The sequence below is a fragment of the Urocampus carinirostris genome, chromosome 16 (genome assembly GCF_059441175.1).
Source record: "Urocampus carinirostris isolate Australia breed hairy pipefish chromosome 16, RoL_Ucar_1.0, whole genome shotgun sequence".
Lineage (NCBI taxonomy): Eukaryota > Metazoa > Chordata > Actinopteri > Syngnathiformes > Syngnathidae > Urocampus > Urocampus carinirostris.
In genome coordinates, this window is record NC_142364.1 from 2,173,139 (window position 1) to 2,186,167 (window position 13,029).

The 13,029-nt window shown below is 45.4% G+C and overlaps 1 protein-coding gene across 2 annotated transcripts in view; it reads left to right on the plus strand.

Moving 5' to 3' along the window:
- The window catches only part of sfswap (splicing factor SWAP), a 67,186-nt gene extending 54,677 nt beyond the window's left edge, over positions 1–12,509 (plus strand). For both annotated transcript variants that reach the window (XM_088355957.1, XM_088355958.1), the window contains exons 18-19: positions 392–461; positions 12,152–12,509. In XM_088355957.1, the coding sequence (XP_088212083.1) occupies positions 392–461; positions 12,152–12,217 (136 nt within the window). In that variant the 3' untranslated portion in view covers positions 12,218–12,509. The remainder of the gene's footprint in view (positions 1–391; positions 462–12,151) is intronic.
- The last annotated feature ends 520 nt before the right edge of the window (positions 12,510–13,029 follow it).

A 13,029-nucleotide genomic window follows, 5' to 3' on the forward strand; every position in this document is an offset into this window, starting at 1 on the left:
AACCCCGACTTCCCTACCCTTGATTCGAAGGCCCTTTGCTAGAATAAGGGGGGACATTTTGAGGAACTCATGCTATTCTTGAAGTGAAAACTCACCAATATGTCATCAAATCGTCAGTACTTTTACCGCTTCCTGGAGAAACCCTGAGAATCGTTGAGCGCAATTGGACGTGTTCGACGACAGCGTGTCGATACTTTCCCCCTTTTTTCTAGTCGCCCGCGCATTTTAGCGTTCCAGATTCCGGTGCGGCTTTGAACATTTTCGAACGCGTGGTGAATATTGCACGACTCTCCCCGCAAACCCGACGGCTTTCTTACTCCGGCTTCCCGTTCCCGTTTTTATCTTATTTTTTTGATGCGGAAACACGGCTTCTTCTCTTGTGTCTCCGCAGGGGTGCTTCTCAGGAGAAAGAGTCCCTCTCGCCGTCCATCGCATCTGCCGTCCAGTCCAAAATCACTCAGGTATCGAAGCGCTTGCCCTCTTCCGAACCGCGCCGTCCGCAACTCATAAGTAGAATATCCCTCCGTCCGTCCATTATCTGTACCGCTTATCCTCAGTAGGGTCGCGGGGGTGTTGGAGCCCATCCCAGCTATCTTCGGGCAGTAGGCAGGGGACACAGAGACAGACAACTCACTCACTCATTCCCACCTAGCGACAATTTGGACCGGCCAATTCACCTGACTCGCGTGTTTTTGGGATGTGGGAGGAAACCGGAGTGCCCGGAGGAAACCCATGCAAGCACGGGGAGAACACGCAAACACCACACAAGAGGTTCGATCTCATGACTTCAGAACTGTGTCGCTCACGCGCTAACCACTGCGCCGCTGTGCTTCCCACGAAAAAACATCATTTTCCCTTTTTTAATTCAATTTCTGACACTGCATTGCGTAGCAGCCTGGCAACTCGTATGTCAATTTTGGCAGCCAGCCGGTACAGCAATCTACCACTGTGTTCGGTAACCAAATACAGGGATGGACACAATTTCCACTTTTTTTTTTTAATTCAATGTTTATTCGTGCAGCACGTAGCAGCCTGGCAACTCGTCGGGGGCAGCATTAGCTCAGGAGGTAGAGCGCTCGTTTAGGAATTAAGAGGTTGCAGGTTCGATTCCCGGCTCCTCCGTGTTATATGTGGAAGTGTCCTTGGGCAAGACACTGAATCCCTCACGCCCCCAATAAGCAGGTCGGCGCCTTGCATGGCCGCTTTTGGTGTGTGTGAATGGGTGAGTGTGAAGCACATTGTAAAGTTCTTCAGGAGGTCTTCATTGACTTGAAAAGCGCTATAAAAATGCAGACCATTTACATTTGATTTCCATATAATTGCAGACCATTCACCATTTTGCCGATAGTCTTTTGACGCCTTCCTCTATATGTTTTCATGTCTAATCTCATTTCAAACTTTGTTTCCAATGTCGATATAAAGACAATATAAAAAGCATTAGTCATGAAATAAGGTGTATCTCACATTTCATAGGTGGGATATTTTTTACACTCTTGTGTGCTTGTTTAGGGTGGTGGTGGACTGAGGGCTGAAAGCGCCTGTTAGTCCACCTTTGGAAGGCAAACTCATTTGGATGGGGGGGCCACATATTCCAAAAACCATTTTCACAGGGGCCAGACGAGTAAATAAACGGCACAATTAAAATGATGATTCGGGTGACGTAAGATTTGGCCCTGCGAGCGGCTGGCAAGCGGTTGAGGGTGGGGTGGGCTCCAGCACCCCCGCCACCCTACTGAGAACGAGCGGTGCAGACGATGGACGAATAGATTTGATTCTAAAACGATGATCGAGGAGTTTTTTTTCCTCGCTCTATTTTTTTTCTTTCTTTAGGTTTTAATGTTGTATTGTTGTGCATTTGTGTAAAGGTGAAGTGGCAATGGAATTCATTTCCGCTACAATTTATTTCACATGGGGAAACTCGTGCAGACCGGAAAGTGACAAAAAATGGCATACAAACATCAATTGTATTGATTGCTTTCGTGATTTAAAAATCTTTCTGCTTTAATTTGTATTTCTTGTGAAAATGTTGACATGAATACGATAAGTTCACTGTTAGATTTCATATCGGTTATAAAATGAGCCAGCGTTTCTTTCACTGCCTTTTAAGTCAAATGATGTCGAGATGGGTTTTTTCAATGTTCTCTGGTTGATCAACGGTAGTCAGCAAAAACACCTACCGTGGGTACTTTGCAAGTGGCAACATACATAAAAAGTCACTTTCTCTTGTGCTTCTCACCATTGTCTTGCGGGCCACTTACAATGATGCGGTGGGCCACGTTTAGCCCGCGGGCCACGGGTTGGACACAGGCAGTCTGAGGGATGTTTAGCCTGCCAGAGGGCAGCTGGTAAAGGAGGTGGTGGCCAGGTTGAGAGTAGTCCTTGATAATCTCGACAATGTCTACCAAACTGGGCATGGAAGCGGTTCATGATTTTTTGACATACAACATTACCGGCTGAGTTTTTCAAAGCCCCTTGAACTCATTCAGCGGCAGATGTTTCTCTCAAATAAGAAGTGCCGGGGCCAACCGATTCTTGCCATTTTGACTCATTTTTGAAGGCGTACCGAAACTAGGCACTCTGTTTTGACAAATATCTGATCAAAGCCACTCCTGCTATCTCGTGGAGATTTATCATACGGATATCATTCCCAGAGGCTTGATACTTAGTCTTGAGCAACACCTAAGCCTTTTGGACGAGTAAAGCTGGGGTGCGTCGTTTGAGGTGTCCTTAAAAGGTTGAGAGTGAATATTTTCTTTTTTAAGTATGTGCTAACAATGCTCAACTGAGTTCAAAGAGCTTTTATGCTTTATTTTCCATTGCACCTATCTGCTCTCATGGTACTTCCATCTGGCCTGTTCACGGCTAAACAAGCCCCCAAAAAGAAGAAAAATGAGTTTATGCAAGCGCGTCTAAGAAATCATGTGTATTCTTTCGATATCTCCTGGCTTAAAGTCAGGTTTTCAAGGTTTCAAATGACGCACCCCGCCTCTAAATTATATAAGAAAAACACGCTTATGTTTTCTCCACTCGGGGGACATACATCCATCCATCCATGATCTGCACTGCTTATCCTCAGTAGTATGTATGTAGTATGTGAATTTCCCTGCGGGGATGAATAAAGTATCTATCTATCTATCTAGTGCCGCGGGGTTGCCGGAGCCCATCCCAGCTATGTTCGGGCAGTGGGCAGGGGACACCCTCAACTGCTTGCCAGTCAATCGCAGGGCACGCAGGGACAGACAACTCGCTCGCTCATTCACACTTAGGTCCAATTTGGCCAATGAAACTGACATGCATGTTCTTGAAATGTGGGAGGAAACCATAGTGCCCAGAGGAAACCCACACAAGCACGGGGAGAACATGCAAACTCCACACAGGAAGGTTCGATCTCATGACCTCAGAACTGTGCCGCACACGCGCTAACCACTGCGGCGCCGTGGCGCCCATTTGGGGGACAACGCTACTGTTAATGTATTTATATAACGGCACTAAAATAAGTGAATAATATTCTCAAGAATGTCCTTGAGACTGGGCAGAGAGCGGCTCGTGATTGTTTACGTCCAGTATTTTTTTTTAAAGCCGGTGTAAAGAATCGTCTTTTCAGGCCTGTTTGCAGCGGTGGGTTGACTTGGCAACGAGGGAAGTGCGTTTAAAGCCTTCGGCGTCCTCGGCTGGTGAAAACGCATTAGTCGGTCCGCTCTCGCTCAGGCAAATCTACGCCGACCTTGGTCGAGCGTCTCTCCGCTCTGCCCCGTTTAACATCAGGCTTCCAAATTGACGGCGCTTTTCGTAACGGCGCTCTGCAATTGTCCCGGGGAGCCTCCAAAAATGTGGAAAAAGGTGCCGGCCGCCGAGCGGGGTGATTTTTTTTTCCCGCCTTGGATTCGAGTTCCAAAAGCGCACGTCTCCCGCCTAATTGCTCCCTAACTCGGGTTGTTCTCCGCCGAGTGATTTTAGTCACAGTCGCTTATTAGGGCTTAACAGGCCGAGCGCCGCAAACAACCCTCTCCCCCTCTTTTCCCTCCTGCCGTGTTTTACAAACACACTGAATAATTCAGCAGCTTCCAATAGCCTTGTTGCTAGATGCTCATCCTGCCCGCACGCCGCCGTCTTTCTCGTCTCTCTCCTCCGATGTTCCCTCTCATTTTTCCTTACGGGCCCGAGCTTGAAACAACAGTGAGCAACGGCAATCCCAAGTCTGGCAACTAATCCATTATCAAACATGTCCAAAACTTGACAGCACCTTACATTTTGCTGCAAAATGATCTTTCAGTTTTGAATGAATTGACGACAAACGTCATTTGTTTTTACAATTCTTTCACAAGATTTTCATTTCTTTTATTCCTTGTATCTTTTGTCACATCATACTCACATTTTGGGGGGGACAAATTGAGTCGGTTGCCTTGATACAGAACTGTATTTAATCACATTTTTGAGTGGAAGTACAACGTTGGCAACAAGATTGACTTGGTATGATTGGAAATGATTTGAATTCAACTTTTTTTCTCCTTTTTTTAAAATTCCTTTTTATAAAAATCTCATTGTGTTTATTTATTTCTAACTTACTTTTTTTTTTGCTTTTTTGTTCTCTATTACCTTTTTTCCCTTTAATTGTTTATTTTCTTCTTCTGAATTTTTCCTGCTCTTTTTTTTTCCTCTTTTTCTCTCCTTTTGTTTCGTTTTTTTCTCACCCTTTCACGACTTTTTCATTTTGGTATTTTTTTTCATTTTTTTTCTATTGCCCCCCCTTCCTTTAAGTCATCGTGTGCACAATTGTACATGATATTTGGTCATGTAGGGATGAAAGAAGCAAAAACAAACCGAAGAGCCGTTTGGGACCCGAAAGAGCCGGTTCTTTTTAGTGAACCCAGCCGAAGAAGCCGGTTCTCGAAAAACTCTACTGACTTTACTCCACTTCTTTCTACTTCAACATTGACTTCAAAATACCGCATTTAGAACACAGCGTCAGGGTGTATTTTTACTTTCATGCACTGTCACTTTGACTTAATTCGCTTTTTAATTAGCCATTTCGAGCCCTGATTTTTGTGAGCTAGCTCGATTTTCTTGTGCGCGGAAAAGCTCTGGGTAGTGCGCAATTGCGCACGCGCGCAGCTTAGAGGGAACATTGCTCTCCTCCTCTCGTTTCGTATGCCGTATCTTGCGCCCCTCCTGCCCTGAATTGTCTGTATTGCCGTCGATATCGACGCCGTGAAACATCCCATAGGACGAGATTAGACATTAAACGCGTCATAAAAAGGAGAAAAGACTCAAGCGGTGCTTCTACTTACGAATGTAATGGGTTCCTGGGGGGACGTCGTATCATGAAACTGTTGTAAATCCAAACACGGTTTTCCCGTTGAATAGACTCGAAAGGGGACGAATCCGTTCCAAGGTCATCGAACGCAACAAAACGCCCGTTAAATCAACTGTAATTGCTCTGTAGGCACGCTCATGTTCAGTCAAACATAACACGCACCGCATGGGAAGAATAAATCAAGAGATAAGGCTTAAAAATGGAGAAGATGAAGGTACTGTGACTGTGTGCTACAAAGCCTTATTAGCCAAGGACACTGTGCCGGTTCGGTCGCCGGTTCAGGGTGGTGCCGGCCCAGGGAAGCAGTCAAGTCCCAATTATTTATATCGCCCTTAATCACAAGAATGTCTCAAAGGACTGCACAGGATTACAATAACACTATCGCCTGATCTTCAACCAACATGCGGGCAAGGAAAAACTCAAAACCTCAGCGTGAGGAAAAAAGAAACCTTAAGAAGGGACCTCACAAGCGGTCCTCCCCCTTCCAGGATGACCAGAGTGCAATCGATTTTGCGTCGAGTGACAGTACACATAGTAAACATCACTAAAAGAGAACACTAGGTAATGTTAGGAAATAAACTATTAAAATGTAGCGGTTACCAAATTGTTCTGACTCCATTAACCAAACACCTCCTAACAATGCATGCTCGTTTCTTCTTGGGGAAAGATGGACAACAATAGCCGACATTTTCACACGGGGGCAGATTTACTTTCTTAAAGTATTTAACGATGTGAATGCCATTGAACTAGCCGAATTATTGTCGCTCTTCGTCGAGCTTCCTTTCTCGATCGTCCCTCTAGATCGATCTTCTATCTTCTGAAGTTCTTCTCTCGACCCACGTCTCTCCGCCCGCTGGTGTGCCGGCTCCTCCCTTGGGCAGGCTGGGACCGCCCCAAGTGGACTCCACTCGATGTCTGCGCCCCTAGCGATCATCAAATCAGTGCCTAGCCTTCTCCGTCAGAGTCCTGTTTTCAACCGAACTCAACAAAACATTCGCATTTGGAACAGCGTGACTTGTCATTGAACTTAAACCTTCTCTGAAAAATCTTCATTGCATTCGATAGATGTAACTTGTATAAAATCCTTCAGTAATATGCTTCCCATCTCTGCCAGCTGGACGACGCAGGCGTTGACATGCTTTAGGTCAGACGCCGGTCCGCTGACTCGTCTGAAATGGTCCTTCTCCTTCGTAGCGCCAGCAGCCAGGCAGCCTTTGTCTTACACGCCACGCATTTCCTCAATGTTCTTCATGTCTTCTTCTCTTGAAAATTGTTGTTTTCACCACTGCAGCAGTGGAGTTTAAAGGGGTAGGCCGGTAAACGCTCCACTGTTTTGTCGGAGCGCTGCCCTTTTGACAGCTTTTTAATGAGCGTCGGTAAACAAAGCGCCCCGCGTATCGTTATCGCAAAGGCGCTCTGGCGTACCCGAAAGGAACTCGACTTCTCTCGCCCCTTCCCCGCGAACCCTTCCGCTCTATCCGAACATCGGAGACTTCAAAGCTTCGTTCGACAGATTGCGAGCGTTCAAAATCCCAATGAGCTCGCCCTGTGTACGCTTCCCGCATTGAATGTTTATTCCAGTATTTGGATATCGAGTGAGCTTCGAATGAACACGTCGACCGTTGTTGTTTTTTTCCCTGACGCTAATTAAAAAAAGATATGAGGTTTTACACACTTGAGCGCTTAATAACGAACACGTGCACGCAACACTTCTCGACTGATTAGCTCGACGGTATTCCCTCTACGGCGGGGGTCTTAAAGTCAATCGAGTCGGGGGCCTCGGAAACTAGCATCCGGGTGAGGTCGGGCCAAACGGGCTTTTGCACGAAAACGCTCGGCTGTTCTTAGAGGGACGGTGTTGGATAGTCCTCAAAAAGAAAATGACGTCAAAAAGTGGTTTTTTTTGCATTTCCTTAACCCTTGGGAGCTATTTTTGAAGTTATCAAAGAAATAGCATCAGAAGAAAAATCACCACAGATGACATCAAGAATAACACTAAATGCATGCGTAGCTGAGGTGCCCCTCCATATTTTTTTAAATTGGAAACGACAAAGTGATAAGAATAGAATAGAATATACTTTTATTGACATTGTTACGAAATGGGTTGAACATTGTGACAACAAAATTGGACGTGGCACTCCAGTTTCACATTTTACAGTGAGGATAAAAAAAAAAACAAAGAAGATAAAGGTTATAATTTACACAAGAAAGTGTGTGCGTGTAGGGTGTTACATCCAGTTTTGGGATGGTATTGGAGCAATATGCGTTAAGTGCAAAATGGGCAACATTGTGCAAAGTGACCATAGGCATGAATACAATTTGTATGAGCTAGTGTGTTTGCAAGAGTTTCAGTTTGTTGTGCGGTGTGTGTTAAGGGTGGTAATGGCTCTGGGGAAGAAACTCTGAGTCTGTTTTGTGTGACCAGTAGCGCCTGCCGGAAGGCAGCGGGTCAAAGGGGTGGTGGCCGAGGTGAGAAAAGTCCTCGATGATGTTTTTTGCTCTGCTGGGGTAGCGAGAGCAGGCAATGTCCTCCAGATTGGGTAAAGAGCAACCAACGATTCTCTGGGCTGTGTTGATGACCCTCCGAAGCGTTTTCCCGTCTGCTGCCGTGCACCCGGCATGCCACACCGTAATGCAGTATGTTAGAATGCTCTCCAATGTGGCAATGTAAAAGGACACCAGCAGCTGCTGTTTTAGATGATTTTTCCTGAGCACTCTCAGGAAATGGAGTCGTAGGCTAAGAGAGATACACGATATTTTGCAGCTCCAGACAAATGTGTTTTTGTCATTTTCTGATCCAATGTGGCTCTTTTCACATTTTGGGTGGCGGCCCCCTGCTCTAGTTCGAGCAGCAACAGGACCTACTGAGGCCCGAGCGAGAAAAGATTCGAGTACGAGATCGGCGAAGGCGGCGTCGGCCTCGGGCGTCTGCAAAACTAGAATCAAAGGCGGAAAATGGAAGGAGAATATAAAAGGCCGCAAACTTCTTTTTATGTGGAAGCAACGGCGGGAATAAGAACATCAGCCCCGGCCGTCTCCGACAAGTGTGTTTTTAGTGTACATTTGCGGTCGTCGGGGGGAGAAAATGAAAGGAAATCACCTCGTCAGTGATGTGATGTGACAATTGCCCCCCCTCTGCCATTGCAACTGTTAATTTGTCTCCTCCGGCAGCAGAGCTCAGGGGCGGATATTTTGTCCACGTGCCCATGAATCATTCCCGCTTTGGGAGCTGCCGCCTCCCTGGAGGAGGGGAAATGAAAAGCCCGTCGTCCTCTTTGGTGCGCGTGCGGCACAGAAACGGCAAAAAGAGCTTTCTCTAAAGGGATTGCAAAAGACCATTGTTTTTTCAACGTTCCTCCCCACAATCGTGCGGATATGTCGCAAAATATTCCAGGCGGGAAATGAGGTCCCAAAATTGACTTCATATCCCGGAGACCTGTGACGGGTGACAACAAGGACCATAACAATGGCGGTTCCCGTTGTTGAATAACACACAGTGAATGCATCGCGCTCATTTACGCTTGGAGTAACAGGCACTTTGCTTACCGTGTTGCTGGCGGACTCCAGACTCTCGTCCGAGTATCGGCCTCAAAAACTGCGACTCCGTGTACAGCGTGCGTTCCTTTATTGCCTTTGCCTCCTTTGAGGTATGCGATGGTACCTTTACTTTTTGTATTTTTCGCCGTGTGTCTTGCAATTCATATCGTATTGTCGGGATAGCCCCCTATTAGAGCGCGGGTGACCGAAGGCTTCTCGTTTTGTTTGGTCCAGGTCCGCCTTGTTTAGCAGGCCTGCTGTACCTGTTGTTTTTTTTCCCGGTTTGGTTCGTGGTAGTTTCTTGTTGCTGGCTCCTGGTTATCTTGGCCACTTACTACATATTTTTGGTCGTCCAGCCTTCTGTTTTTGAGCCGATCGGTCCCGGTTAGCCCTTTCTAGCAGCAGGCTACCCTGCAGTGTCGTGGCCGGTTTAGTCTTTGTTAGCTCTCTATGTGTCATTTAGCCCATTTGTCGTACCATTGCCGCATCCACCTTCGACATACCAAAACTAACAAAGCTTTTCGACGAATTAACTCGTAAACCCACGGGGTGACTGGCTATCCGGGGTTCTGGTCTTCTTCATATGACGTCGCAGCTCAGGAAGTGAAAGACGAAACGGATCGTCTTCAAAATGTTTCATCTCGGAAAATCATTGTAACATCCCGATGACATCGTTCTCACCTATTTTATGTTTTCGAAATTGGGTATCCCTTTCATAAGTGCTCAAAAATAAAGTGTACGAACCAAATCAAAGAGCCAAAGTCATCCAAACCTTGAAAGGCGAGCGCCTGTATTGGGCGTGTCTGGACTCATTTTCATCAGATTTCTGATTGCCCCTAGAGGACAATTTGGAACTGTGAAAACCTCCGAATGAACTTCTCTTTCAACGTGTCGTCTGTCGGTCGAAGAGAGCCCACCGCCGCTTTCCCGCGATCAAGCGCTATCGTGTGCGGGCGCAAAGTGGAAATGTCTTCCGTGATGGACCTCGTCTATTCATCCGGAGGACGGTTTTCGCTCCCCAACTTTCCCACCTTGGAAATGGAAAACCCCCTCGAAACGGCTCTGTTCGTATTCTCTTCTGAAGTCGCCGCTTTCCTTCCAATTGCCCTTTAAGACTTGGATTGTTTCCTCTTTAATACCTTTATACTGAAGAGTTATAAGCTTTTTCTGTGCATTTTGTATCTTTATTTTCCCTGAACTGTGTCGCCATATTGAATTGGACCCTTCAATTTGACAATGTCCAGGGATCAGAATTTTCCGCGGATCCGCGGATTTCCGCTGTTTTTGAACCCCAAAGGCATTCCGACTTTTTCACTTTTTCTCTTGCGTAGCAAACAAATTCAAAATCCGACTGTCTCGTTCTTTCCTTTATTGCTCTGGCGCACCCTGGCGGCCGTTAGAAAAATTGGCCGCATTGTCGCACAAGCTGCAGGGACTGAACTGCATTTGAACTTATCTCCGCCCTGGTTTATTCCTGGACGCTGGCTATTTCAGCTGAAAATGAAAATCTCCATTCTGATCCCTGAATGTCGAGACCAGAGTTGGGCACGCTACGTCTTCCCAAGAGTGACTCTATAGTCAAAGTAACGAGTTACCAGGGAAAGGAAACTATTTCAGTGACTGTATAAAGAAGTGGTTTTATGTCTGAGTTGTTTATTAGTTAGATGAATAGAAAAAAAACAGACAAGCTATTAGGTTGTCATCTTTAATGCGCCTCAACGGCAACACATTGATCAAGTCAAGTCATGTTTATTATTAAAGACGTCCTTAATCACAAGGAGTCTCAAAGGCCTGTACAGACTACAGACTATTATGACACCGTCCCCTGATCTGCAACCTACATGAGGGCAAGGAAAAACTCAAAAACCTCAACATGAGAAAAATGAAGACACTTGAGGAGGGACCGCACATGAGGTCATCCCTCTTCCAGGATGAGCAGGCTGCAAAGGATGTTGCATTAACAAATAATAAACAGATATTGTCAACATAAAAAATGAGATTATTCATAAGTTAAGATATAGAATAGAAGTGTGTTTTAAGTCTAGAATTAAACATTTCCACTGAAGTTTCAGATCGAATCCCAGGGGGAAGAGCGTTCCACAACATCGTGGCCCGAATAGAGAACGCTCTCCAAACTGCAGATTTCTTCTTGGCTCTTGGGATCAATAAACCAAAATAAACAGTAAACAATATCATAAAATAACAATCAGCATGAACAGAATTGTGCACATAAAACATATGTAAAACATACAAAAGTACGTTTAACACATAAGCATACCTAAATACCGAAAAATCCGGACTATAGAGCGCACCTGATTGTAAGCCTGCCACACCCGTATATAAGCCGCATGCGCCAACATTTAAACATGTAACACAGTCACAAGTTTTTCCCAAACTTGACTTTAGGTGACGCGATTGTAACTGCAAATAGAGTAAGCAATCCATCCACCACAATCGGCAACATGAACGGAAAACGATACCGGTAGTTAGAATTTAATGCAAACCTTTAAAGTCCAGGTCCCGTTGAAAGTAATCCAACGAAAAAAATGTATATATCTAAAGTTAAGGGTGGGAAAAATATATATCCACTGTTGTCCGCTGCAACAACAAAGATTTAACTCGGCTTTACCCCACTTCCCGTCAGCCCGCGTTTGCTCCGCCCCTTCTTTTTGATTCGCTCGTAGAAAACATATCGCAATAAGTTTCTAAAATAAATACGTTACAAAAATATAGGGCTGAACATTTGGGAAAAAAGTAGCGGCTTATAGTCCGGAATTTACGGTACACACAAAGCGTACGTTCAAAGAACGTACGTGAACACTCACAGAACATACGTAAAACACATAAACGTACCTTAATATCACCCAAAAGCTTACGTAAACACGCATGAAAACGTACATAAAAAAAAAACGACGTAAAACACATGAAAGTCCATAAAACGCATAGACGTACCTAAATACGCACAAAACATAAGTAAATACGCAGGAAAAGGTACTAAACACATAAAGCTTCCATAATCGTGAGCGCGACATCGATCGGATCAATGAGGATTGTAGCTGTTTGCCCTCGTGTCGGTTTTAGATCGGGGGATGCTGTCATAATAGTCTGTAATAAGAGTTAGCAATAGCCCTTTGAGACTCTTTGGGATTCATAAACGGGACTTGACTAGCTGTTTTGGCTCAGGCAGGCGCCCAAAAGAAAATCCCGAGCTGTTGTAAGCGTCTCAAAGTGGTCCAAAATAAGCCCCGGAGGATTCCAAGTATCTTTTCCTCACCAAACCGGGTTTTGTGTCTTTTTCAGGATCTGATGGCAAAAGTACGCGCCATGCTGGCCTCATCCAAAGTCCTCCAACCGCCCACTTCCTGAAGACCGAGAAACCCAAGTCCCGAGTCTTCCCGTTTAGGAGCCCGACGGGGATTCCCGTTTGACGGCCGACCCGAGACACTCGTTGACGTTTGAAATTTCGTCCGCGGATGAGGTTTGTTCTTAAGAAGTCCCCGGCGCTGGGATTTTCTCAAACGCCGGCGATGCTCCTTCTATGAAGGAAGTTCCCCGGCGGCCATTTTGAATTTCCACCTCTAGATTTTCTACTTCCCGACAGTGTTGCCTTGTATTTTTGTTCTGGAACCAAACTCTCAATAAAGTTTGATAACTCCTGCTTGTGATTTCCATGATTTACGGAAAACTTTGGGATGGATATTTCCCGTTTCGTCCCAAGATCGTCCGTTATAAACACACCGGTCGATGCTGAGGAGCACAAGAGGTAGATGAACTGCGCTTTTGAAAAAAATGTCCACCTGATGTCACTAAAGCCACTACTAAAGGACCTGGAGCTGGATTTGTTTCCTTCTGACTGTTTTTTTCTCTTTATTTTCCCCTATTTTTTTCCGTCTTTTTGTCTTTGCCTCATTCTCTTTGCTCTTTCCTTTTACTCTCCCTTTTTTTACTCTTTTGCACCCTTTTTCTCTCTGTCTTTCCCTCTTTTTCTCTTTTTCCTTTCTCTTTGGAACCTCTTTCTCTTTTTTCCCTCCCTGTCTTTTCTCTCCCCTCTCTTTCCTCCTCCTTACTCTTTAATCCACTCGTCTGGCAAACCGAAACGGTCGGCACGTTCGGAATGAAGAACAGATGACGACGTGATGAAAATCGGAACCACGTTAAAGCGAGGGAATTCTGCATAC